The sequence below is a fragment of the Micromys minutus genome (assembly GCF_963924665.1).
Source record: "Micromys minutus genome assembly, chromosome: 10".
NCBI classification, from domain to species: Eukaryota; Metazoa; Chordata; class Mammalia; order Rodentia; family Muridae; genus Micromys; species Micromys minutus.
Window position 1 is genome coordinate 22,169,141 of NC_137979.1, and position 25,674 is coordinate 22,194,814.

At 49.0% G+C, this 25,674-nt stretch overlaps 2 protein-coding genes across 9 annotated transcripts in view; both read left to right on the forward strand.

Moving 5' to 3' along the window:
* The first annotated feature begins 114 nt into the window (after positions 1-114).
* On the forward strand, positions 115-15,998 carry PLD2 (phospholipase D2). The gene is made up of 25 exons (XM_080922199.1): positions 115-438; positions 652-761; positions 862-992; positions 1,096-1,238; positions 1,600-1,705; positions 1,786-1,851; positions 2,133-2,191; positions 2,291-2,383; positions 2,477-2,629; positions 3,571-3,720; positions 9,462-9,545; positions 9,668-9,746; positions 10,690-10,800; positions 10,945-11,115; positions 11,606-11,732; positions 12,330-12,448; positions 12,548-12,661; positions 12,819-12,923; positions 13,092-13,180; positions 13,287-13,400; positions 13,569-13,618; positions 13,810-13,944; positions 14,120-14,273; positions 14,930-15,044; positions 15,266-15,998. Exons 2-25 carry the CDS (start codon positions 653-655, stop codon positions 15,488-15,490), a joined length of 2,802 nt encoding a protein of 933 aa, XP_080778325.1. The 5' UTR covers positions 115-438; position 652; the 3' UTR covers positions 15,491-15,998.
* A 4,675-nt stretch (positions 15,999-20,673) lies between these two features.
* The window catches only part of MINK1 (misshapen like kinase 1), a 50,929-nt gene continuing 45,928 nt past the window's right edge, over positions 20,674-25,674 (forward strand). For all 8 annotated transcript variants that reach the window (XM_080922334.1, XM_080922336.1, XM_080922338.1 and 5 more), the window contains exon 1: positions 20,674-21,076. In XM_080922334.1, coding sequence (XP_080778460.1) covers positions 21,020-21,076 — 57 coding nt within the window. In that variant the 5' untranslated portion in view covers positions 20,674-21,019. The remainder of the gene's footprint in view (positions 21,077-25,674) is intronic.

The window sequence follows — 25,674 nt, forward strand, 5'->3', positions numbered from 1 at the left end:
GGGACCCAGCTGACGCGACAACCTTGGAGGTGAGCCCTGGGGTCCTTCCCGCCCCCGAGGGCAGGCTCTCAACCCCGGCCCCGCCCGGGCCCTCTGGGGTGTAGCCTCCTGGCTGAGTTCTGCTCCCTCTGCTTGCGAACCCGCGCTGGCGCCGGGGCCCGCATCCAGGGTCCGGGGCCCCGGACGTGGCTCGGCTGAGGTCTGGAGCCCCGGGAACCGGGCGGGGACGCTGTCGGGCTGGAGCTGCTCGGGCCTTCTGACTCAGCCGCTCGTCCAGATTTCAGGATTTCTCTTCTGGGCGGGGAGCGCTTAGCTTCCTCATTCCTGCCGGGACCCTCGTTTCCAGCCAGTCTGGCCTGACTTCGAGCCCTGCTGTCACCAGAGCTCCTCCCTTGGACTTAACCTCGACCCAATTCGAGGCCATCCCATCTTGGCTAGGTGCTTTTTTTGGACCCTGGATATGGAATGAGAGGCGGGGCTGAGAGGCTCTGGTTCAAGGAGGAGGCAGGGAATGGACCTTGCAGGGGTGGGTGTTAGAGGGGCGTCTGCAACCCTAGAAGTTGGGAACCACTGAGTAAGATGGGGCGTTAGGATGGGGAAGGGGTGTTTCTGTAGGGCGAGTCCCTTCCTGAGGCTTCCTCATATTCCTAGGATGACTGTAACCCAGAAGAACCTCTTTCCCTATGGGGACTATTTGAACTCCAGCCAGTTGCACATGGAGCCAGATGAGGTTGATACTCTGAAGGAAGGAGAGGATCCAGGTACAGAGGGAGCTGGTTCCCAGAGAGGGAAGGAAAGGGATCTGAGGCTTTCTGAGAGATCTTTACACCCTTGGGCTTTGTTTTTGTTTTCCTGTCCCAGCTGATCGAATGCATCCCTTTCTGGCCATCTATGACCTTCAGCCTCTGAAAGCACACCCCCTGGTGTTTGCCCCTGGAGTCCCTGTGATAGCCCAGGTGGTAGGCACCGAAAGATACACCAGTGGATCCAAGGTCAGCGGCCAGCCGATAGCAGGGAGGGTGGGAGAGGGAGTCCTGACCCAGGTGGAGGGCTGGGTTGGGCCAGAAGACACACTTCAGACTTTCACACCCCCAGGTGGGAACCTGTACGCTGTATTCCGTTCGCTTGACACACGGTGACTTTACCTGGACAACCAAGAAGAAATTCCGACACTTTCAGGAGCTGCATCGGGACCTCCAGAGACACAAAGTCTTGATGAGTCTGCTCCCTCTGGCTCGGTGAGTGCCACGAGATTGCTTCCCATGCTAGGCAGATACTTCTCATCCCTGTGCAGCCTCAGACCTGTCTGCCTGTCTCATATCCCCTGGCCATTTTCTTTCCTCAGCTCCATGCCGTCCCCCCCTCCAGCACCCCTCCCCCGCCTTGTCCCTGGTTCCCAGGAAACCTGTCCCTGCTTGGTTCTCCTCCGTAGTACTGTGCCAATATTTCAGCTAGGCTGGATGCCCAGAACGTCCTTAACAATCCCAGGATAGAGACCCTTTCTTCTGCCAGCGTTTCTCCCTCCAGGGCCTTGTCGCCAGTGTTTCGGGCATGTAGCCTGCCAGCTCTTTCCTGAGCCTTCTCTCATTTCCTCTTCAGCTTTGCTGTGGCCCACTCTCCAGCCCGAGAGGCAGCCAATGAAGACATTCCCTCCCTACCCCGAGGAGGTTCTGAGGGCTCTGCCAGACACGCAGCTAGCAAGCAGGTATGTAGCAGGTCCTATAGCAAGGTGTGCAGTATGCAGAAGGTTCTGGCTACATCTGTTTCTTTCCCATCTCCCTCCAGAAATACCTGGAAAATTACCTCAACCGGCTCCTGACCATGTCTTTCTATCGCAATTACCATGCCATGGTAAGGTTCAGAGTCTAGGGCCTAGAAGCCTGGGTGGATCCTTCTTCTTCCTTCCTCCTTTTCCCCCTTAATAACAAAACAAAACAGAATTTTGCTGTAAAGCCCTGGCTGGCCTTGAACTTACTGAGTTGGTATTAAGTGTGTGCCATCATAACCCTAGACGCTTGTGGTTTTTGAAGTAGATGAGGATCATCGGATCCCTAGGGGACAAAGGGACAGAGTTAGTAGGGCAGGGAGGCTGAAAGCCAAATCTCCCCCTGAGCTTACTTTTTCCTCTGCAGACAGAATTCCTGGAAGTCAGTCAACTTTCCTTTATCCCAGACCTTGGCTCCAAAGGACTGTGAGTATGGGAACCCCTCACCCAGCCCATCTTCCCGCTTGAAAATAAAATGTGGTACAGTGTGCCTAGGGTTCCCAACTATCCTGGTTATCCCTGTAGGGAAGGGGTGATCCGGAAGCGCTCTGGTGGGCATCGAGTTCCTGGTTTCACCTGCTGTGGCCGAGACCAAGTTTGTTATCGATGGTCCAAGAGGCGAGTGGGGGCTGGAGTTAAGTAGGGAGTCTGTGGGCAGGAAGAGGGAGATCTGGAGGACCTGGACGGTAAGCCACGGCCCTTCCACTCCAGGTGGCTGGTGGTGAAGGACTCCTTCCTGCTGTACATGCGCCCGGAAACTGGCGCCATCTCATTTGTTCAGCTTTTTGACCCTGGCTTTGAGGTCCAGGTGGGGAAGAGGAGCACAGAGGCTCGGTATGGGGTGAGGATCGACACCTCCCACAGGTAAGACTAACCTGGTTGTGAGAGTAGCCTGTGGCCCTGAGGGGAGTTGAGGAGAGACCATGGGGGAAGAGGGATCTGGCCTAGCCAGAGCTTTGAGTAAAGGAGTTAATCATCCATATATTTAGGATACTCCTAGAGTGAAGGTTTATAGCACAGGCCCTTGGAATAAATAGGGATGGGTAGTCTCCCAGTGTTTTTAAAAGGGAGGGGTGGATGCAGGAGAGAAGCCCTGAGTTTTATTCCCCACACGCATGGGATGGCTCATACCCACCTGTAACTCCAGCTACAGGGAGGCTGATGCCCTCTTGGATTCTGTGGCATCTTTATTCACATCAGGTTTGACTGCAAATATCTTACGCACGCACACACACACACACACACACACACACACACACACACACACATTAAAAGTTAAAGAAAAGAAACACATGACTGTGCACACCTGCAATCCCAGCCCTTTGGGAGGCTGGGTTAGGAGGAATGGCTCTGCAGAGCTCAACTCTGTAGAGAAACTCAAGTCTTCCAAAGGAGAGGTGGGATGGTGGTGGTGCACGTCTTTAATCCCAGTGCTCTGGAGGCAGAGGCAGGTGGATCACTGTGAGTTCAAGGCTACAAAGCAAGTCCCAGGACAGCCAAGGCTGTACACAGAGAAATCCTGTTGGAGGTGGGGTGGGGGAGGGAAGAAGGGAGAGATGAAAAGAGGGAGGGAGAGAGAAAAGGGAAAGAAACTAAAACTATTTGTTCACTCACTGATAATGCGTTCCTAATACAGTATTGGTCACTGGGAGCCCACTAGGAATAAAGCAGATACATTCACTATGTCTGTGGGTTGTAGCTCAGAAGTGTGCAAAGGTAGTAAGTAGCCAAAAGGGGAAGTCTCTGAGCAAGAATGTAGGCATGAAGGAGAAGGGTTCATGGTACAACTTTTTGTTTCTGTCCAGGTCTCTGATTCTTAAATGCAGCAGCTACCGGCAGGCACGGTGGTGGGGCCAGGAGATCACGGAGCTGGCACAGGGTCCGGGCAGAGATTTCCTACAGCTACATCAGCATGACAGCTATGCCCCACCCCGGCCCGGCACCCTGGCTCGGTGGTGAGACCTTGACGTCCCTTCTGAGCTTCTATGTGGTTTTCTTGCCCCCCTTGGCCATTGTCTGAGTTCCTGACCCTCCCTTTTATCTCTTCTGACCTCATGACCCTACTCTTTTATCTCTCATCTCTCTGACCCCATAACCTCTCTAACCACATTGATTTATTCGCTCTCTTGATCTCCTAATTTGGCCATCTCCTCTGTCCTCTTACATCCCTGATTCTTATGAGCATTTCAACCATGGGGAGCCTCTGTTGAGGAGCTCCTCAAATCTTTTTGATTTGGTATATCATTTAAATATTTAATATGCTTTTGAATCTTAAGCACCTGCTATGTGCTCCATCCAGTAGGGCAATAAGACACAGGCTTCTCTGGTTTAGACAGGGAGGTGATCTAATTATAGAACAATGTGAACTTGACACCCTGGTGGTAGCTATAGGGAAGGGTGCACAGAGGGGGCACCTGTTTCAGGGAGTATGTCAGGACAGGCTTCCAGAAGGCATAACCCTGAGGTTCCTTTAGAAAGAAAATGGAGAAGAGCCGTCCATGTGGAGGGCACGGAAGCATGGGGTGTTGGTAAAGACAAGGACTGGTTACTGTTGGAGTGGGAAGGAGCAGTTAGAGAAGGGGTGAGTCAGTAGCTCCAGTGTGCTAATCCAGGAGGTTGAACCTTTTCAGAGGCCAAAGTGGGCACGAATGGAAATTTTCTATGAGAGACAGTGTTACATTTTTTATTGCAGTATTGGGGGTTAAAACTAGGGTGCCACATGTGCTAGGTAAGCATTCTACCTAAAGCTGTGTGTGTGTGTGTGTGTGTGTGTGTGTGTGTGTGTGTGTGTGTGTGAGAGAGAGAGAGAGAGAGAGAGAGAGAGAGAGAGAGAGAGACAGAGAGAGAAAGTAATCTTTAGTACATGTGTGTGGACCAGAGATGATTTACCTTTGGTCCCTTCCTCTATCATTCTCCCTTAAAAAAAAAAAAAAAAAGACCAAATTTATGTGGGTGTTTTGTGTGTATATATAGCTCCGCACCACATTCACACATGCACATAGTACCATGTAGACCAGAAAAAAGGCATTGGATCCCAAAGAAACTGGAGTTATGGATGTCTGTGAGCCACCATATGGGTACTGGGAATTGAACTTGGGTCTTTTGCAAGAACAAGCGCTCTTAAGCACTGTGCCATCTCTCCAGCACCTTCATTTGAAGTTCTGAGACAGCGTCTCACATTGACCCTGGTGCTTACCAACTTGGCTAGACTGGCTAGGCAGTGAGCCCCTAGGATCTGCCTGTCTCTACCCATTGCCATAGCATTGAATTTCTAGACATTCACTGCTTTGGATTTATTTATTTTATATATGTGAGTATATTGTCAGTGTCCTCAGATACTCAGACACACCAGAAGAGGGCATCGGATCCCATTAGAGATGGTTGTGAACTACCATGTGGTTGCTGGGAATTGAACTCAGGATCTCTGGAAGAGCAGCCAGTGCTCTTAACCACTGAGCCATCTCTCCAGCTCTCTGCCAGCCATTTTTATTTTGGTGCTAAGGATCTGAACTCAGATTGTTGTATTTGCACAAAAAGCACCTTAAGCCATTGAGCCCAGAACCTGTTTCCTTTTTCTTTTATTGTTTTAATGTGTGTGTGTGTGTGTGTGTGTGCGCGCGTGCGCGCGCGCGCACATTTGTATGTGTGCACAAGAAAGCAAAGAGGACAACTGAGATTTTCCATGGTTACTCTTCACCATAGTTTTTACTTATTTATCTATTAGTTTATTTTTTTATGCATATGAATGTCTTATCTGTATGCAGGTATACATGCCACATATGTGCTTGGTGCCCAATGGTGCCAGGAAGAGGTGTCAGATCCCTTGGAACTAGATTTACAGATGGTTGTGAGCTGCTGTGTGGGGTGGGTGCTGGGAAGCAAACCTTAAGCTAAGCAACTACTCCTAGCTCCGGAGATAGCTCTCCAGTTCTAGTTCGCCTCATTTTTTGGAGCTAGGGTCTCACTGAACCTAGAACTTACTAATTTAACTGTAGTGGCTAACACACACACTCCAGAGATCTGCTTCTGTGTTCCTCCCGAGTGCTGGGATAATAGACATGTGCTGGTTCCGTTTTGTTCCTTCATTTGTTTGCTTTTCAAGACTGTCTTTGTAGCCCTGGCTAGCTTGGAACTCACTCTGTAGACCAGCTGGCCTGGGGTTCACAGAGATCCTCCCGGTTCTGCCTACACAGTGGTAGGATTAAGGGTATGTGCCTGGCCACACTGGCCTTTTATGTGGGTACTGGGGATCTGAATTCAGGTCCTCGGACTTGAAGCATTTTACTGACCCAGCCATCTCTCCAACCCTGCTGGCTTTTATTAAACTTTTCTGTTTGTTTCTTTTAAAGATGGTGTTTCTTGAGGCTGGCCTCAAACATCTGCTTCTTCTTGCCTTAGTTTCTTTTGTAACAGAAGTGATATCTGTACTGGGAGGACTGCCTATTTATTATCCACTCGTTCATGGTTTTCCGAGACAGGGTCTCATGTCGTCCAGGATTACTGTGTAGTCAGTGATGACCTTGACCTTCTGACCCCCCTGCCTCCTCCTCCCTAGTGCCAGGATTGAAGGCATGTGCCACCAGATCTGGCTGTTTATTTCTTTATGTGTGAGGCACAGGAGGGTCTCACTGGGATGTAGCCATAGCAGGACTGGAAGTCAAAATGTAGATCAGGCTGGGCTTGAACTGGCGGTGATCCTCCTGCTTCTGCCTCATGAATGGGAATTTTAGGTGTGCACCACTAGATCTAGCCTATTTATTTAAGACCAGATCTAACTATGATCCCAAATGGCCTGGAACTTGATCATCTTGCTTCAGCTTTCTAAGTACTGGGATTACCGATGCATGCTGCCACACATGGCTGCGATTTACTTAAGATTTATTTATTTTATGCACATGAGTACTCTATTCGCATGTATGTCTTCCTGACAAAGAGGGGATCAGACAAAAGAGGGGATGAGATTCCATACAGATGGTTGTGAACCACCATGTGGTTGCTGAGAATTGGAACTCAGGACCTCTGGAAGAGCAGTCAGTGCTCTTAACCACTGAGTCATCTCTCCAGCCCCGATTTATTTATTTTAATGCATTAATAATAGACACTACTTATGAAGAGCTTACTCGGTGCTCACATATTTCACATAGTGGATACTCTGAGCCCTGTAGCTGTGAACTGTAGAGCTGGGATTTTCATGCAAGCAGTGGGAATCGAGACTGCTCTTTATCATCCTCCTAGACTGAGAAGTCAAATGAAAGGGTGGAGCTCAGTGGTAAGGAATTTGCCTATCACCGGGGAGACCCTGCTCTTCATCCCCGGTACTCAGGGGGAAAGGTTGAGCAGTACAGTGACATGTTAAGTAAAAACATTTGAGCTGCCCTTTTGGATACTGTAATCCCAGCAGCAGTGGAGAGGGGATGGGAAGATTGATACAAATTTGAGGACAGCCTGCACTATACAGAGAACTAGGCCAGCCAGGGCAAGACTCTATCTTAAAATAAAAACAACCAGACACACCAAACAATTGAAATTACCACTCTTTACCTCACACTATTTCTATGTAGCCCCCTTCCATTGGTTGCATTTCTCTTTGCGGAGGTAACCTTGGCAACAGTTTTGTTTCCTGTCTCATCATGGGCATGTGCACGTCTTACTTTTCACATTAATATAAATGGCAACTCTTTTATGCTTATTTTCCATATAAAGATTTAACATTAAAGGCATTTCCCCCCCCCCCGTCTTAAAGATAATGTCCTCCATAAACATAATCTTTGCCTAAGTATTTAGAATATGTATTCCTAGAAATGCAATTACTGGCTGGTGGGATGGCTCAGGAGGTAAAGGAGCTTTGCCAAGCTTGATGACCTGAGTTCGAGCCCTGGGATTCACACAGTGTAAGACTACTGACCTTCTGAAATTGTTCCTGGTCTCTGCAGATGTGTTGTGAAACATGAACCTCCCTCCAAAAATGAATCCGTGTAATAAAAAAGTTATAAAAATACAGGTCGGATGTGATGTCATACACCTTTAATCCCAGCACTTGAGAGGCTGAGGTAGGTGTATCTCTGTGAGTTCAAGTCCAGCCTGGTGTGCATAAAGGGTTTCAGATTAGCAAGATGCATAGTGAGATAATGTCAAAAACTTGCTATATGTAATTAATGGTATTAAAGAGTAAGCATTGAAAAAAATGGAGGTTTATGTGGGGCTGGACATGGCTCTGCAGTAGAGAGCTTGCCTAGCATTGTCCTGAGTTTGATCCCAGCAGTTCAGAAAACAGAGTATGTACTTATTAACACTTTGATAGCTCCTGCCAACTTCTCTACTAAACAAATTAGCATAATCAACTGGGCTTGGCGGCTTCAAGCCAGAGGCCAAGGCAGTACAGTCAAAAAGTCAAGGCCAGCTTAGACTGTACAGTGACACCATCCCTGTCTTAGAATACCAGGGAAAATGTCAATGGCCAGTTCCTGTGGCCTGTGAGAATGCCCACTTTTTCATCATAGCTTCAGCTTTGCAGCAGTCTCCCTTCCTCCCCTGCTGAGATAGATACAGGGCACCAAGCCTAGCAGAAAGCACCAGTTCCTTTTAAAAAAGTTATTTAATTTCTCATTGGTTTGGTTTTTGGTTTTTTGTTTTGTTTTTTTTTTTTTTTTCAGACAGGGTTTCTTTGTGTCGCCTTGGCTGTCGTGGAACTAGTTCTGTAGACCACTACTGCCAAGGAAGTTGTTTTAATGTTAAGCCAGGCCTGTTGCGCATGTACTTGGAAGGCAGAGGCAGTCCCAATTCTATGAGTTGGAGGCCAGCCTGGTCTACATTGTGTGTTCCACGGAATCCAGGACAGCAGGGCTACATAGAGAGACTTTGTAGAGACATACCAAAAACCAACCAACCAAAAAACTTATTTAATTTTCATTTCTTGGTTTGGGATATTGTATATGTGTGAGATACACACACACACACACACATATATATACTATATGTTACATATATGCCTGTGCATATATGTATGTGTATATATACATATACATACATATATCCTCTATCCTCCCTGTCTTTGTTGTTGTTATTTTACTTTTGAGACAAGGTCTCACTGTGTATCCCTGGCCAGCCTAGAAATCGTTGTATAGACCAGGCAGGCCTTACACTCGCACAGATCCACCTGCCTTCCAGATGCTGGAATTAAAGGTATGTGCTACCATGCCCAGCCCTTTTTGGTGTTTTTGAGACAATCTTACTACATAGCCCAAACTTATTTCAAACTCTTAGTAATTTTCTGGTCCCAGCCTGGGATTACAGGCCTACGAGCCACACCCTGCCCTAATTTCTTGTTAATTAGTGAACTGAACGTCTTACCCTTTGACTGCCCATTTTAATATCAGCTCTGAGCTGTCAGTTCTCAAGCTCTCATTATTCAGCTGACTTCTGCATTTTTCTTTGTCTGCTTTTCCTTCCTGTTTCCTGGAGCTCTTTTATATACGATGTATTAATTTATTGTATGTCTTGTCCTGTTAATTTTGCTTACACTGGCACATCATACTGAACAATCCCACCTGATGTATTTGATACGAACTAACACCTCTGATCATTCCTGACCTTTGACCCTGCTGTCACCTCTGACCCATGGCTATCCTCCGGTCTTTACTCTCCAGAACTTTCTGGCTTCTGACTCCCTGACCTCCTTGGCTTGGACTCCCCCCAGGTTTGTGAATGGGGCAGGTTACTTTGCTGCTGTGGCAGATGCCATCCTGCGAGCCCGAGAGGAGATTTTCATCACAGACTGGTGGTGAGTGAGGTCAGGTCCACCCAGGAAGGGAAGTGGGCGGCAGAACAGCACACGGGCCCGTGGGAAGCAGGACTGTTTGTCTTCAGCATAGCTTGCTCCTTACCCATTGCCCTGATTTCTAGGTTGAGTCCTGAGATTTACCTGAAGCGCCCAGCCCATTCAGATGACTGGAGACTAGACATTATGCTCAAGAGGAAGGCGGTGAGAAGTGGTTGGCTCTGGAGAGGGTGGGGCTGGGAGGTCGTATTGGAAGGACTTCGGCAGGAATCTTCCAAGGAGAAGATTGGGAATCCCAGGCCTCAAGATGGGGAAGCATACCTCTTCTGGCTCAGTGTTTATCAAATATCTCCTGGTTCCATCTTTAGGGTACTAGTCTAGACTAGGTTCCCACTACTCAAGACGCTTCCCCTCTTTATACTATCTGGGGGTGTAGATATTCATTTGTCTTTTCTTAGCAACGTCACACGTTCCAGTACAACAGCACAGCACCTGCCATGCATCCAGCATTTGTGAATGTTTTGTTTTTAAGACAAGGTCTCACTAAATAGCTTCTAACTAAATAGCCTCACACTCAAGACATTCGGCCTGCCTCTGCCTCCCGAATGCTGAGATTAAAGGTGTGCACCACCTCACCTGGCATCTACGAATTTTGACAAAAGGAAGGACCCATGGATGCTGGAGGGCAAATGGATAGAGGATAGGATGGGTGTGGTGGTACCCATAATCAATCCCAGCGCTTGGGAGACAGAGACAGGAAGGTTAGGAGGTGAAGGCTAGTTTTGGCTACTACTGAGTATTATACCACCGTGGACTAAAGACTGTGCTGCATACAAAGGGGGAATAAACAAGGAACAGGGAGGTGGATGAAAGGATGTGAACCGGGAAGGTGGAGGTGACAGGGAGGGATTGTAGACAGTACTTAAGATGATGAGCAAACACTTGGGAAGACGGCTGGCTGGGAGATTATGAAAGGTAGGTAGATACATGAGTGGGCGAGCTCATGTTTGCTGTGAGCATCATTCCGGATGCACATAGGAGAGCACCCAGGTAGGGTGGAGGGACATACAGGAATCCTGAGAGTGGGAGTTGGATAGAGGCCACTCAGGGAGAGGCACTAGGATTTGATTTTCCCACTCACAACCAGGAAGAAGGTGTCCGAGTTTCCGTCCTGCTGTTTAAGGAAGTGGAGCTGGCCTTGGGCATCAACAGTGGTTACAGCAAGAGGACACTGATGCTGTTGCACCCCAACATAAAGGTGACATTCAGGCCGGAGTCTCTTCCTACACGGCAGCCACTTCCCATCCTCTTCAACCCTTCCTCTCCCTAAAAAGTCTCATCCTCCATCCCATCTTCCTTTGTCCTTTCATTTAAACCCTCCCCCATGTACTCATTCATCTAGGTGATGCGACACCCAGACCTTGTGACATTGTGGGCCCATCATGAGAAGCTCCTGGTGGTAGACCAGGCGGTGGCATTCTTGGGTGGGCTGGATCTTGCCTATGGCCGCTGGGATGATGTGCAGTACCGACTGACTGACCTGGGGGACCCTTCCGAATCTGCAGATTCACAGGTAATTGCCCCAAGGCTATCCTGAGCCCCCTCCCCCCAAACCCAGGTACTCCAAATTTACACCTTTCCCAGAACTGCCGATCTCTAGGCTTCCTCGGCCTTTCAGAGGCTCCAAGAAGCTACTTTGGTTGTTTCTGAGACAGAATCTAACTGTTCAAGCTATCCTCAAATTTGTCATCCTCCTATCTCGACTTCCAGACTGCTGAGATTATAGGCATACCATGTTGGCCAAGACTTACCTTTCAAAATACTACAAACACTTGTCATGGGGTCCACATCTGTAATTTCAGCACTGAGGAAGCTGAGGCAGGAAGGATTTCAAGTTTATGGTTAGCCTGGGCTACTCCCCCTCTGCCTTCATTTTTACTGACTCTAACTGCAGTTGAAGAGGGAGGCTGAGGGATCAGACTCTCTGGAGCAGTGCACATGTCTTCTCTTTGGCCTGGCCCCATGACCTCACCTTGCCTGGCTGTGGTGTACTCTTCATGCAGACTCCCACACCAGGTTCAGACCCTGCAGCCACTCCAGACCTCTCGCACAATCAATTCTTCTGGCTGGGAAAAGACTACAGCAACCTCATCACCAAGGATTGGGTGCAGCTCGACCGGCCTTTTGAAGGTGAGGCTCCCTTCCCTCAAGACTTCCAGGAGCTGGCAGCTGGGACAGAACATAGGATGAAATGGGTCAGGAACAGTATAGCCTTCCCTCTGGAAAGTTCCTCCTCGGAATCTTCTTCCTTTTCCTCCTTGTGTTAGTTAAGGTTACAATAGCTGTGATGAAACACCATGACCGAAAGCAAATCGAGGAGGAAAGGGTTTATTTGGCTTGTGTTTCCATAGCACTGTTCATCACCAGAGGAAGTTAGGACAGGAACTCAACCGGGGCAGGAACCTGGAAGCAGGAGCTGGTGCAGAGGCCATGGAGGGGATCTGCTTACTGGCTCTTTCCACGTGGATTGTCTCAGTCTGCTTTCTTAAAGAACTCAGGGCTACCACCCCAGGGCGACCACCCACAGTGGACTGGGTTCTCCCACATCAATCACTAACTATAAATGCCTGTCAGGCTTGCCCTATCTTATGGAGGCATCTTTGCAATTGAGGTTCCCTCCTCTCTGATGACTCTGGCCTGAGTCACGTTTACATAAAACTAGGCTAGCCACAAGTATCCTCAAAACACCAGCCCTAACTTCTCCCTTGACTCTCCTGGGATTTCCAGATTTCATTGACAGGGAGACCACACCCAGGATGCCATGGAGGGATGTTGGAGTGGTTGTACACGGAGTAGCTGCCCGGGACCTTGCCCGGCACTTCATCCAGCGCTGGAACTTCACCAAGGTGCTAACTCCTTCCAAAAGGCCTAGAGGGAGGGAGGGACCGACCAGGTTCAGCTTACCACCTTCAGAATTCTACTGACTCTGCTGTTTTTCTTGGCAGACCACCAAGGCCAGGTACAAGATACCTGTGTACCCCTACCTGCTGCCCAAGTCCATAAGCACTGCAAACCATCTCCCCTTCGTAATCCCAGGCGGGCAGTGCGCCACTGTGCAGGTGATAATCCTGATTAGCCAGCCCCCTCCTTCCCTCCCATCAGCCCATCTTCTGTCTGCTCTCCCTGAGAGTGCCTTCCACTGCCCCTGAATCCAACCCTCCTCTCCATTCCTCCTCTTTTGGACTTAAGCACCACATCATAGTCGCCCTCCCATAGGTCTTGCGGTCTGTGGATCGATGGTCAGCAGGGACTTTGGAGAACTCCATCCTCAATGCTTACATACATACCATCCGAGAGAGCCAGCACTTTCTCTACATTGAGGTCTGACTGAGGCAACCGTGGAGGGCAGGAGGGATGGGACGGGAGGGAGGTCACAGGCCAGGGACTTTGAGGGCTGGCTTGGCTGGACATGAAGCAAATGCAGGATCTTAAACTGGAGCTAGAGATCAGAGCCAGGATGCTGATGTCTCTCTTTGATCCCTGCCCTAGAACCAGTTCTTCATCAGCTGCTCAGATGGGCGTACAGTTCTGAACAAGGTGGGCGATGAGATTGTGGACAGAATCCTGAAGGCTCACGAGTAAGTAAAGAAGGTGGCGGGGTGTGGATGGGGCATTGGTTAAGCCCAGATAGAGGGGTGGAGTTTGTTTTGGGGGGGGACCATTACACCTTTGTTTGTCTCCCAGACAGGGGCAGTGTTTCAGAGTCTACTTGCTTCTGCCTTTGCTCCCTGGCTTTGAGGGGGACATCTCCACAGGGGGTGGTAACTCCATCCAGGCCATTCTGCACTTCACCTACAGGTGACCCACCCCTGCCAGCCAGATTCACCCTTCCTGGCCCCATCACACCACAGCCTGTCCACCCTGTCCTGATCCCTTCCTACAGGAACTTTAGGTCTGCCTCTTCCAGCTCTCCCCTCCGTCCTCCTCCTCCAGCCTCTGCCTCCTTCACCCTTTCTTTTCTCTCAGGACCCTGTGTCGTGGGGAATATTCCATCTTACATCGTCTCAAAGCAGCCAGTGAGTGCTGGGGGCTCAAGCCCTGGACCGCTGGCAGGGAGGCAGCTTGGGTAGCTTGGGAGCTGGGGAAGGAAGCTGTCATTCTTGCATGCTGTTCAGACGACAGGTGGCTTTTCACTGCTGGGAGCCCCATCTGCTCACTGAGGATACCTCTCACTTCACTGCTCCTCCCCCATCTCTCTCGTGTACAGTGGGGACGGCGTGGCGGGATTACGTGTCCATCTGCGGGCTTCGCACACATGGAGAGCTGGGCGGGCACCCGATCTCTGAGCTCATCTATATCCACAGCAAGATGCTCATTGCAGATGACAGAACAGTCATCATCGGTCAGTGCTGCTCCTGGTCTTCTGTTTAGAGAGGGTCTGGGAGGGTCAGAGAGCGGGTGATACAGAGTCGGAGTTGAAGCTCGCATAGGGGCTTCAGGCTAGTGCTCTGGTAAAGGTGATGAGGTGTTGGGGAGCCCCCCCTCAGCCCAAGCAGACAGTGTGCCTTTGAACCCAGGTTCTGCAAACATTAACGACAGGAGCTTGCTGGGGAAGCGCGACAGTGAGCTAGCCATACTTATTCAGGACACAGAAATGGAAGCATCCCTCATGGATGGAGTGGAGTACCAGGCAGGCAGATTCGCCTTGAGTTTGCGGAAGCACTGTTTCAGGTAGGAGTCTGGGAGTATAGATGGATGTGGGGGCTTTGGGAGGGGCTGCCTTTTGAGCTATATGGGAGGGTTTCCTAGAACTGGTACTAGATTTCCTCCCAGACTAATTCAGTTAGGGTATCAGCCAACTAGGAACACACACAAAAAGGAAAAAAAATTTTAATTAATGTATTTATTTTATTTATATAAGTACACTGTAGCTGTCTACAGATACACCAGAAGAGGGAAAGAGGGCATCAGATCCCATTACAGATGGTTGTGAGCCACCATGTGGTGGCTGGGAATTGCATTCAGGACCTCTGGAAAAGCAGTCAGTGCTCTTAACTGCTGAGCCATCACTCCAGCACAAAAGTGTTTCATGGTTTTATTTTTTTGAAACAAGAAGTTGCTATGGTAGCATAGGCTGACCTTGAACTCTGATCCTCCTGTCTCTGGCTTCCATGTACTGGGATTATAGGCACAATTTATCATAGTACTTGGGAGCCAGAGGCAGCCAGAGTTTACACAGAGAATTCAAAGTAAAGATAAATCAAAGGTCCATCAGGTTTGCTGACACTGACTGTTCCTGTTGATCACATCTGTTTTGAAGTACAGTACCAACTGTTCAGATTCTTTGAGGATCTTAATTTGGCCCATTTGGGACCATTCTTCCATAGTGTCATTCTTGGGGCAAATACACGGCCAGACCTGGATCTCCGAGACCCTGTCTGTGATGACTTCTTCCAGCTTTGGCAAGAAACAGCGGAGAACAATGCCACCATCTATGAGCAGGTGGAAGCTGTGGGGACTGAGGGGGAGCTTATCCTGAGGAATTGATGGGTTATCCTGTGAGGAAGGGAGATTAGGGACTGGGGAGCATTTTCTGTTAGGATTCAGCAGCCTGGGGCTACTGAGGTGGTATAGGGAATTAGGAGTCCAGCCCAGGCAGCTCAGAGTCCAGGGGACATAATGATCCTAACCCTCCCTTTCCTTTGTCCTCCCTCCCACCCCAGATCTTCCGCTGCCTGCCGTCCAACGCTACCCGTTCCCTGCGGGCTCTCCGGGAGTACGTGGCTGTGGAGTCCTTGGCTACAGTCAGCCCTTCTTTGGCTCAGTCTGAGCTTGCCCATATCCAGGGCCACTTAGTTCACTTCCCCCTCAAGTTTCTGGAGGATGAGTCCTTGTTGCCCCCACTGGGGAGCAAAGAGGGGATGATACCTTTAGAAGTGTGGACGTAGCCGGGGGTTTCCGCTCAGTGGCAGTCGCTAACCATTGGGCCCTATGCGCCTGGATCCTTGCCCTAAACCCCGAGTTCTGAGGGCAGTGCCCTTTGATCCTTGGGAAGGACATCTCTGAGAACGCCTGGAGAATCACAGAGAGCCTTTACTTGAGAAGTAGCCAAAGTGAGCACTCCGGAGCCTGGCCTGGGGAGGCAGGACAGAGTTCTAGAGAAGTTTACCTTCCTGCCACCAGGTTCAAACCACTACACCATAGAACCCTAGCCCTACGAGGAGGCCTGAGGTCAAGCCTTTTATTCCAGGAGAAGGGACTCCTGTCCTGGGTCTCCATCTCACTCTTCCACCTGCCCTTGAACCCCATATTGCCCTGGGGCCTCTCCCAGCCCACTGCGGCAAAGATGGAGAGGAGTATGGAGCCGCTTTGACTGCAGTCTCCACCAGTGGTGCTGGGGAAGACACCATAACTGCCTCCACCAGCCTGCTGACAGACACTAACTTTGTACCAGTTCCTCAAGCATTTCATAAATAAAAGTGTAGAAAAGACCCAGGCCTCTTCTTGGAGATGAGTGTTGTCCTAGGCGCTCCCTGCGGGGGCAGCACCCATCCTTACTTTCTCTGCCTCGGTTCTAACATTTTTCTTCTGCGTGTGTCTCTGTGCTTGCTTGTGCGCTCACCCCCCCAGACTTCCTTTCTTTCCTTCCTTCCCTTCTTTCAGTGGGTAGGGTTGGTTTCCAAGACAGAGTTTCTTCGTGTAGCCCTGGCTGTCCTGGAACTCACTCTGTAGACCAGGCTGCCCTCAAACTCGGATAGATTCGCCTCCCTCTGCCTCCTAAGTGCTTGGATATAGGTTTTTGCCACAGCTCCATCTCCGTGCTTCCTCTTAGCCACTTCTGAGTTCATTCACCTAACTCTTGAAGACTGGGGCGGACCGTGTGTGTGTGTGTGTGTGTGTGTGTGTGTGTGTGTATAAATACACATGTTCATGACTTTTCATATGTCTTAAGTATTTTGCAATTAGAAAACTGTTGAGCACAGATAGTCACAGGAGCAGGAAGAAAATAAGGGGAGTGGAGAGTTAGGAAGGCTTCATGGAAGGGAGTGGGGGTGGGTGAGAATGTGACCAGAGGCTGTTTGGTTGCTCTCCCATCCCTCTGGTTCTCTTGAGAAGTGACTTTTAGGGTCAGTGAGATGGTTCAGCAGAGGAAGATGTTTGATGACTTGAGTTTGATCCCCAGGACCCACAGGCTAGAAGGAGAGGCTAGAAGTCTCCTGAAAGTTGTTCTCTGACCTCCACACACAGGCCATGGCATTCCTGTGTGTGCTCACAATAAGTAGATTCATTTTAAAAATCAGCTAAGACAGCCGTTTTGCATTCCAAGCTGGGCAGTGTTGGTGCACACCTTTAATTCCGGCAGAAGTAGGCTGAGCACTGAGATTGAGGCCAGCCTGATCTACAGAGTGAGTTCCAGGTTAGCCAGGGCTACATAGTGACATGTAACCAGAACTACATACATATCTTAGAAAAAAAAAGATCCCTAACTTTTCTTTTTCTTTTATTTTTTTAAACTTTTTATTGGATATATTTTATTTACTAACTTATATATTATATCTCAACTGCAATCCTCTCCAACTCCTCCGTGGGCAGGCCTCCCGGGGATATCGGCCAAACATGGCATTTCAAGTTACAATAAGATTAGGCACCTCCCCTCATTTTAAGGCTGGACAAGGCAACCCAGTAGGAGAACAGGGGTTCTTCTCCCTTGTTCACCAGCCTTCACTTGTACATGTGTGCACACACATACACACGTGTTCCTCTGAACGGATGCATATGCACACACAACAAACACTAATATCCCCTCCCACACACACACAGGAGTTCCAGGTACTAATTGGCTTCCCATTAATTAGTCTCATTGTCAGCACTAAATATCTCTTTCCCTGGGGGACCATTCCTTCCTTAACTGTAAGGTGGAGGCTACAGCTGCCCCAAAGCTGGGCCAGGGGATAGATTGGGCTGTTTCACATAATGGCCTCCTAGTTCTTAGTCTTGCAGTGTTTGTGGAAGATAGGGTCTTGCTACGAAGACCAACAATCTGCAGTTGCAGTAATCTTGCCTCTCCACTGTGCCCAGTTAGGACAGGGTCTTGCTGTATAACTCGGCCTCTAATTCATGATCCTTCAGCCTCCTACACCAACCTCCTTAAGACAGGTATTGCAGGAGTAGACAAGCACACCTTTGGTCCAGGGGTCTGGATAAAAGGCCAACCATAGTGTAGGGGAGGAAAGAAGGTTGCAAAACAAGCAATCGAGAACCAGCTCCTGCCAGTCTTGCTTCTTCCCCCTTCCGCTCCAGGGATTACAATGGCCTTGTGAGGTGAAGGTGGCTATTTATCCCATCCCTAAGATGTTGATTTGTTTATTAACTGTCATTATTAAACAGCCTATGAATCTGGCATTAGGAAATTTATTGAGTATATATGCTAAGTGCCTCTCTATTACTTAATTAATTTTAGACAGAATCTTACAGGCTGGCTTGAATTTCACTATGTAGACCAGACTGGACCTCAATATGCTGTAATCCTCCAGCCTTTGCCTCCCAAGAATTGGGATTACAGGTGTGCACCATCACACCTGCATTGCTTTTTTGTTTGTTTGTTTGTTTCTTAAGACAAGGCTTCATGACACAGCAAGCAAAATGACTAAAAAGAAGCGGGAGAATCTTGGTGTCGCTCAGGAGATTGATGGGCTAGAGGAAAAACTGTCTCAATGTCAGAAGGACCTGGAGGCCGTGACTTCCCAGCTCTACAGGGCTGAGCTGAGTCCTGAGGACAGGAGGTCTCTGGAAAAGGAGAAAAGTACCCTCATAAACAAAGCCTCTAAATATGAGAAGGAGCTAAAGCTGCTTCGACAAGAGAACCGGAAAAACATGCTGCTCTCGGTGACCATCTTCATAGTCTTCGCCCTGCTCTATGCTTACTGGACTATGAGAGTCAACCATTTTCAGCAAAGCGAGTTCCCTTCCACTCCCTATCCAGGGACTGAGCAGCCTTTCAAGCTCTGGACAGAGGTGGGGGCCTTTCTGCTGTGGTTCCCAGCAGTTCCCAGAAGGGCATGGTACTGCTTCCTTCTATTGCTTAGGAGAGGGACAATGAAGAGCCCTAGGCTCTGCTGTCTATTGAGTAAAAAAAAAAAAAGACAAGGCTTCATACAGCACAGGTTGATCTGGGTCTCACTGTGAAGTCCAAGCTGGCCTTATACTTTCTGAGAATCCTCTTGCCTGAGCTTCCAGAGTATTAGAATTAGAGGTTTGAGCCACCACACCAAGGAGCTCTCCACATTTTGTGCACTGTAACTTCCCTGCATGCCCACAGATGCATGGATCAAAATAGTGTAAAATACCGTGCACATAGAGGTGGTTCCAGCAGGTCACATAAAGCAAAGGCCAATGAGAGTGGCCATGGCTGTGTCTCAGTTGGATTTCTACTCTGTAATGAAACACCACGACCGAAAGCAACATGGAGCGGAAAGGGTTTATCTCAGCTTATAATGCTCAACTCACACTCCCTCAATGAAGGAAGTGAGGGCAGGAACCTGGAAAGCAGGAACTGAAGCAGAGGCCACAGAATATTGCTGTTCACTGGCTTGCTCCACCTGCTTTCTTACACAACCTATGACCACATGCTCAGGGATGGCACCACCCTGGTGGGCTGGAACCTCCCACATCAATCACTAGTTAAGTTACCCACGGGCCAATATGGTGAAGGTGATTTCTCAGCTGAGGTTCCCTCTTCTCAAATGGCTCTAGCTTGTGTCAAGTTGACATAAAAGTAGCCAGCACAGCTGGAAGTTGGAGAATGCTCCAGGGAAAAGAAACATAAGTGCAAAGACAGGTAAGAGATGTTGAGTTCTGGGAACTTCAAGTAGAGTATATTTCAGTACATCTGGAGCAAGTTTAAGTTTATTAAAACATAAGATCAGAAAAAAAAAAAAAGCAGAGAAGCAGGCAGAATCTTGAAAGTATTTGGTATCACTACCCACAAGGCAGTGGGGGTCATCAAATGGTGTTTTTTTTTACTTATTAACGTTTTTTCCCCCAGTCATTACATAGCCCAGGTGAACAGAAAATGTAATTCTCCTGCCTCAGCTTCCTCAATGCTGGGATTCAGAAAACCGTTTTAAGCAGGACAATGATGCCAGATTTAAGTTTTAGGGGGAAAAATCACTTCAGGATATGAAGAATCGATTTGAGGGTGCCAGGCAGAGTCCATGTGGGAAGGCCAATTGGGGATTGAGGCTTGTATATTAAGGGCAAGGTAAATGAAACAGGAGAGTACCCGGAGCAAATCTGAATGTGCAACCAAATGTGCCAAGAAGCCTCCAGAGAATTCAAACTCACCTAAGCAATGTTTATGCTAATTTTTGGAGGGAGTATTAGTGTTGAAAGAGCTCTTGAAACACTCAGAACCTTTCCCCTCGACCTCATAGAGAAAGAAAAGGCAAATTCACTTGTTCAAGGTCACACAACACATTAGTCAGTGGCAGATCGTGTTGTCTATAGTTACAGAGCATCGCTCAACCTCTAGAGAGACTTAACCAGCTGGAGGTGCTATGTCAACATGAGTAGACCTAAGGAGCTGGAACAAAATTTGAAGAGATTGGATACAGTTTCTTCCTCTTCTGCTTCGCCACTAGCAACTCCAGCAATAGTTCCTGAAGAACACTGTGCTAAGAGAAGCAGATATAGACGTGTGCAGTAGGAGTGCCTATCTGCTTCCAACATCTCCACTCCAGCCAGGAAAGAGAGTAAAGGGCAGGCAGTACCCCATCCTTCCCTCCCACGTGGTTTCTCCAGCCAAGTTCTCACGGAGAGGCCCCTCCTTCAGCGGCTCCACTGTTACCATGGCAATTGGGTGGGTGGACAGCCCGTCCTAGCTAGAGGCCAGCAGCCCTCGCGTGGGGAGTTACCATAACAACCCCCCTAGTAATAGAGGGAGTTAGGTCCCGCCTCCCTTCCCCCGCAAATAGAGAGGTGGGTGGTTTGATTGGCAGCTGGGCACACGAAAGAGGGAAAGGGAAGGAAAGGAGTCAAATAAAGATCAACGAGGGAGCTAGGGGAGAGGAGGCAATAATAATAAAAGGGGAAAAGGAAGGGAAGGTGTGTGCGCACGCGCACCAGCGGGTGGGCGCGCTCCTTCCACGCCAGGCTCTTGCGAGGCTCGGTCCGCGGGTGCCCTCCGCCCGCTCTCCTGCGCCTGCGCGCAGGTGTCGGCACCCCGCGGGAGGGGGCGCCCGGCGCGTTCGCGTCACGGTCCGCTCCGCGCGTGCGCAGGGTAGCCGGCAGCTCGGGTTGCAGGCGCGCGGGTGAGAGCGCCTGTCAGCCGCTGGGTCGGTCCTCCCGCTGGCCCTCCCCCTCCCCGGCCTTCGGGGCAGGCGCGGTGGAGCCCGCCCCTCGGGTCCCCCGATGGGGGAGAAGCGGCAACGGCGGCAGCGGAGTGAGCGAGCCGGAGCGTGAGTGGCCCCGCGGCGGCCATGGGCGACCCAGCCCCCGCCCGAAGCCTGGACGACATCGACCTGTCTGCCCTGCGGGTGAGCACCGCCCCCAGCCTCGCCCCCACGACCCCTGCCCCTCTCCTGCTGTCCGGGCTTTCGCCCTCTGGAGATTCTGGGAACCAGTTCGGTCCCCACCCTGTGCTGCCCTCCCCCACACCTGCGTACCACCCCTACCTTGCTGCTGGGATCCGAGTCCCCTCCTTTATAGGCGTTTGAGGGTCACCTCTGGTGTCCCTAAACACAGCCCTGCATCACCTGCAGAGCCTTTCTTGTGCCCCCCGCCCCCATTCTCGGCCCTCATGTCTGCTTCCTCCACCTCCTCCTCTGGCTCCAGGAATTTTGACTTTGCAACTGCCTCAGCCTCCCCCTCATCCCTCGTTTTCTTCCTCGCCTACCCCTGAATTGCAAGTTGGGCGGCATTTCACCTCCTCACTTCACCCCACACACCTCCTACGTCTACATCCCACGTTCACTTTCCCTATCCCTTTTCTCGGGTTTCGAGTGCAGCTTTTCAGACCCAGGCATTTCCGGTCTCGGGGTCCCTGACTATTACATTACTAAGTCTGCAGCCCTGTGGGGCTGGGAGGACAGACAAGTGTACAGTGGGAGGAAGAGAAGCCTGGATTTCCTCAGAAACTCGGGCTGGAAGACGATGTTTACATATATGTACAAACACACATGCTACATGCTGCCTGCCGTCAGTAGGGAGGGCTTGGGGGAAACTAGTGGGAGTGGAGTCAAAGGAGAGTTGGAGGGAGGGGCTCATTAGGGAAATGGTTAGGAGGAAACAACCGTGTCAGGAATGCTTTCAAATAAGCCATTTATTGTTCCACGTGGGGCACTTACTCTCTCTCCTTCCGGAATTTTCAAGTCAGCAGCATTTGTATGTTTTTCTTTAGCGGGCAGCTTTGTCTTAAGGGCAACATAGAAATTTCAAGGTGAACCACTCTAGACTGTCTCCCAGGTGGTGTTTTGATTCCATCCCCTGCGAGCTTTCCCAACCGGTGTAGGTAGAGGAGGATTTCCCACCTCATGCTTACCTTCTCAGAAGGTCTCTGTACACATTGTCTCCCGGCTTTTAAATTAGCCAGGGAAAAGGTGACCACCCCACAAGTGCCCCGGATATGACTGGAGGGGAGAGAGAATTGAAGAGAGCAGAGTCATGTTGTTAATTGGGTTTCTCTAGGTGACACAGTTTTTTTTTTTTTTTCCCTCCCTTGCCATTCAGGACATAATTTGTCTGGTGCAATGTTGGGTTATGAGACCTGACTTGCTGGAGATAAGTTTCTGGAGAACAAAACTGAGTATTGGATCTCCCTCTCCACTTCTCTTTCTCCCCCTCCTCTTCTACCTCTCCCTCTCTCTCTGTGTGTGTGTGTGTTCTGTGTGTGTTCTCTCTCTCTCTCTCTCTGTTCTCTCTGTTCTCTCTCTGTGTTCTCTCTGTGTTCTCTCTGTCTCTCTGTGTCTCTCTGTGTGTGTTCTCTCTCTCTCTCAGTCTCTCTGTCTCTCTCTCTCTCTCTCTCTCTCTCTGTGTGTGTGTGTGTGTGTGTGTGTGTGTGTGTGTACTCGGATGGGCTTTGACAGGGAAGGCTTTAGGAGATGAGCTTAGTCAGTGTATAAACTGGGATATTCAAATCCCCGGTTTACATCTTGGGGATGTAAGATGGAAATCCAGGTTTTGAGTAAAGTTTTAATGTGCTTGGATTTGGAATGTAATTGCAAATTGAAGTTGTTGATTAACTCTGGCAGCAGGTTCCTCTGGCTGTGGTGACCATAAAGAAACACTGTTACTTAGTGGGTAGGTGCAGACCATGACCTTTGATTTTTACCTCTGGTCTTCTGCTTCTCCTCTCTTGGTTTCTCTGATAATTTTATCTGGGCCCCCAACTTACGTTATCCAGCAATTCGGTAATTACTATTTGACCTTGGACATGGTATTTCCCTTCTGGACTTCACTCCATGAAGTATGCTAGCCTCCTTTCATGCTTACTCCGCCTGGGTTTCCTCTTCTTCCCTTCAACAGAATGGGGTGACCTATTCCTTGTACTGCTGTGTCTTGCCTTCTGCCTCTGAAGAAGACAACCCATGTCTCTCACTCTGGTACTCCAGGACCTGAGGAAGAGCTGTACTTCCTTGAAATGGGGCTGGAAAGGCTGCTCCCTCCTTGCTGGCTTCTCTCTCAATGGCCAGTCTGGTCCAACACACCTGTGAGAAGTGCTTGTGACTCTGTCAGGTAGCTGGCCCAGTCACACCTTGTTTTGTTCATGTCTTTTAGGTAGGAATAGAACCTTTGGGAGAATTAACCAAGTGTGCAAGCCTGGTGTTGGTTAGGTTAGAGTAAGAGAAGAGCATCCTTAGGGTTGAGTAGGTAGCCTCTATGAGCTTAGCGCATAGCCTCAAATGTCTTTCTTCTCTTGTTTCAAGATAAGGCTTGGCTTTCAGCTGACACTGAGAGTAATGGTCTGATATTAGAGGAAGATTAAATTGCACTAATCTCTTAGTAAGGAGGCCAGAAGGATCTGCTACTTTGTTACCACACCACCTTGGCTTTTTGGGATGTTTGTTTGGTGGCACAGTATAGTGAGCCTGAGTCTGGAGTTGCTTTCCTGAATTGAAGTCCTAGCTTCCTTACCTCCTGTAAGATACAGATCTTGATTCTTTATCCTTACTTCCCTTCCTTCAGACTCTGCAGTCTAACTTCCCTAAGCTCCATCTTCTTACCTTGATGGGAATGGCAGTAGCATTAGACATAGTTACTGAAGTTAATTAAATGAGATGATTCACATTAAATGTTTAGCTCGGTTCCTAGCCAACAATAGAGTGACCATATTGCCAGTAAGAAAAGCCTCACAGGAGAACTCTAATAAACAACACCCTCTCCCTGCTTTACGTTTCTGTAAAATTCTTTTTTTCATACTGCTTCTTAGCATTAAGAAGACATCAATCTATTTCTGTCAGTGTTGACTAAAACATTAATTAAGGCTGGGGGTATAACTCAGTAATAATTGTCTGTTTAACATGGGTGACACTCTAGGATTTCCAGTGCCACAAAACCAAAAGCATACCGTAAGCTAGAATTCTGACCGTCCTGTTCCCTCTGTGTCCTAAGTGCCTAGAGCGTTTTATGTAGTAGGACTCAGGTATCTGTTAAGTAAGTGCATGCTGTAACAACTGGAAACTGTTAGTGTAATGCTTGCTTAAAGTAATAAAGGAATGCTAGACTGGGCCAGAGGAAATGGCTCAGAGGGTAGAGGCAGGTACTACCAAGTCTGATAACAACCAGAGCTTGATCCTGTGAACCTACCTGGTAGAAGAAGGAAGTGGGTTGTCCTCTGACTTCCATGTGTACCAGGATGAATTTGTACATGAGGTCATATGTATATACACACACATACGCACACACAAACAGAGGCATACACATACACACACACACACACACACAAATATATATATATATATATAAACACAGTAAATATAAAGAAACGTGCTAGGTGTTTTAGCATACACTTTTAACCCTAGAAGAAAAGTTAGTAGGATCTTTGAGTTACATGACAGCCTGGTCTACATAAGAGAAACCCTGCCTTAAAAGAAAAAACAAAAGTTCAAGGGTCACCTGGGATACATGAGAACCTATCTCAGAAACAAGGACAGAACGAGTCTTTTCTGAGATGCTTTAGAATCAGACCTTGCCTTGTGATAAAGCAGAGCTCTGGGTGCTTCTGATCAAACAGTGGCTAAAATAAAGTTTGTATTAACTTAGAGAAGATTGGGGCCTCTAGTATGAAGTCATCTTTGCCTGTGTCCAAACTTGGTTATATTCCAGAAGAGTCTTCTGACTTGGAACTGTTGGCTTCTCACAGAGGATAAAGCATGAGCAAAAGAAGCCAGGAGAGGGAGGAGCAGACCCCAGCTGACCTCTTTCTTTTTGCATTACTGCTTTTGGTTGACCCAGTTCATAAATCAAACGTTTTTTTTTTTTTTTTTTTTAACTGTCCAGCAGCTAGAAGCTTCAGACTGCAGTGTCTCTGTGGGTGCAGGGCCAGACAGTGTGACCATACAGAAGTGGGGCCTGAGCACACCTCCAAGGGACTTCTTATTGAAGGTGGTTGCTGACAGGTGTTTTTTATGTGTTCTCTGAGGATGCCGTTCCTCCTTGTCTGTGCTGCTGTAGAGCCAGTGCCACTAGAAAGCTGGCAGTGGGCACATGTCTAGGCTGCTGAGCGGTGTGGGGCTGCTGCTGTGTGCCGGAATGCTGGCTGTCCACGTGTTGATGACAGATGTCCTAGGCAGAGGAATGGGAGGACTGACCTCCTGCGGCAGCAGTGAGGGCATTTAGTGACTTTCCCCCTGGAGAGTGACAGAAGGACAGGGGCTTTGAAAGCTGTGGCATTTGAGGTAATGTAAAATGTTGCTTGGGTAAATGATGGAAGGATGGTGGGAGAGAGCATGGCTGGAGCTGGGTGTTCAGCCATTACCCAGACAGGAGAAACATCACTACCCTTCATGTTGTAGAGTAGAACAAATTGCCATAGTTTAGTGACACATGAAGGAACAGTTCTTTGGGAAATGGAGATGTGCATGTGTGTGTTCATGTGAGTGTGTGGGTACATATAACCTGTGGAAACTAGGGAATG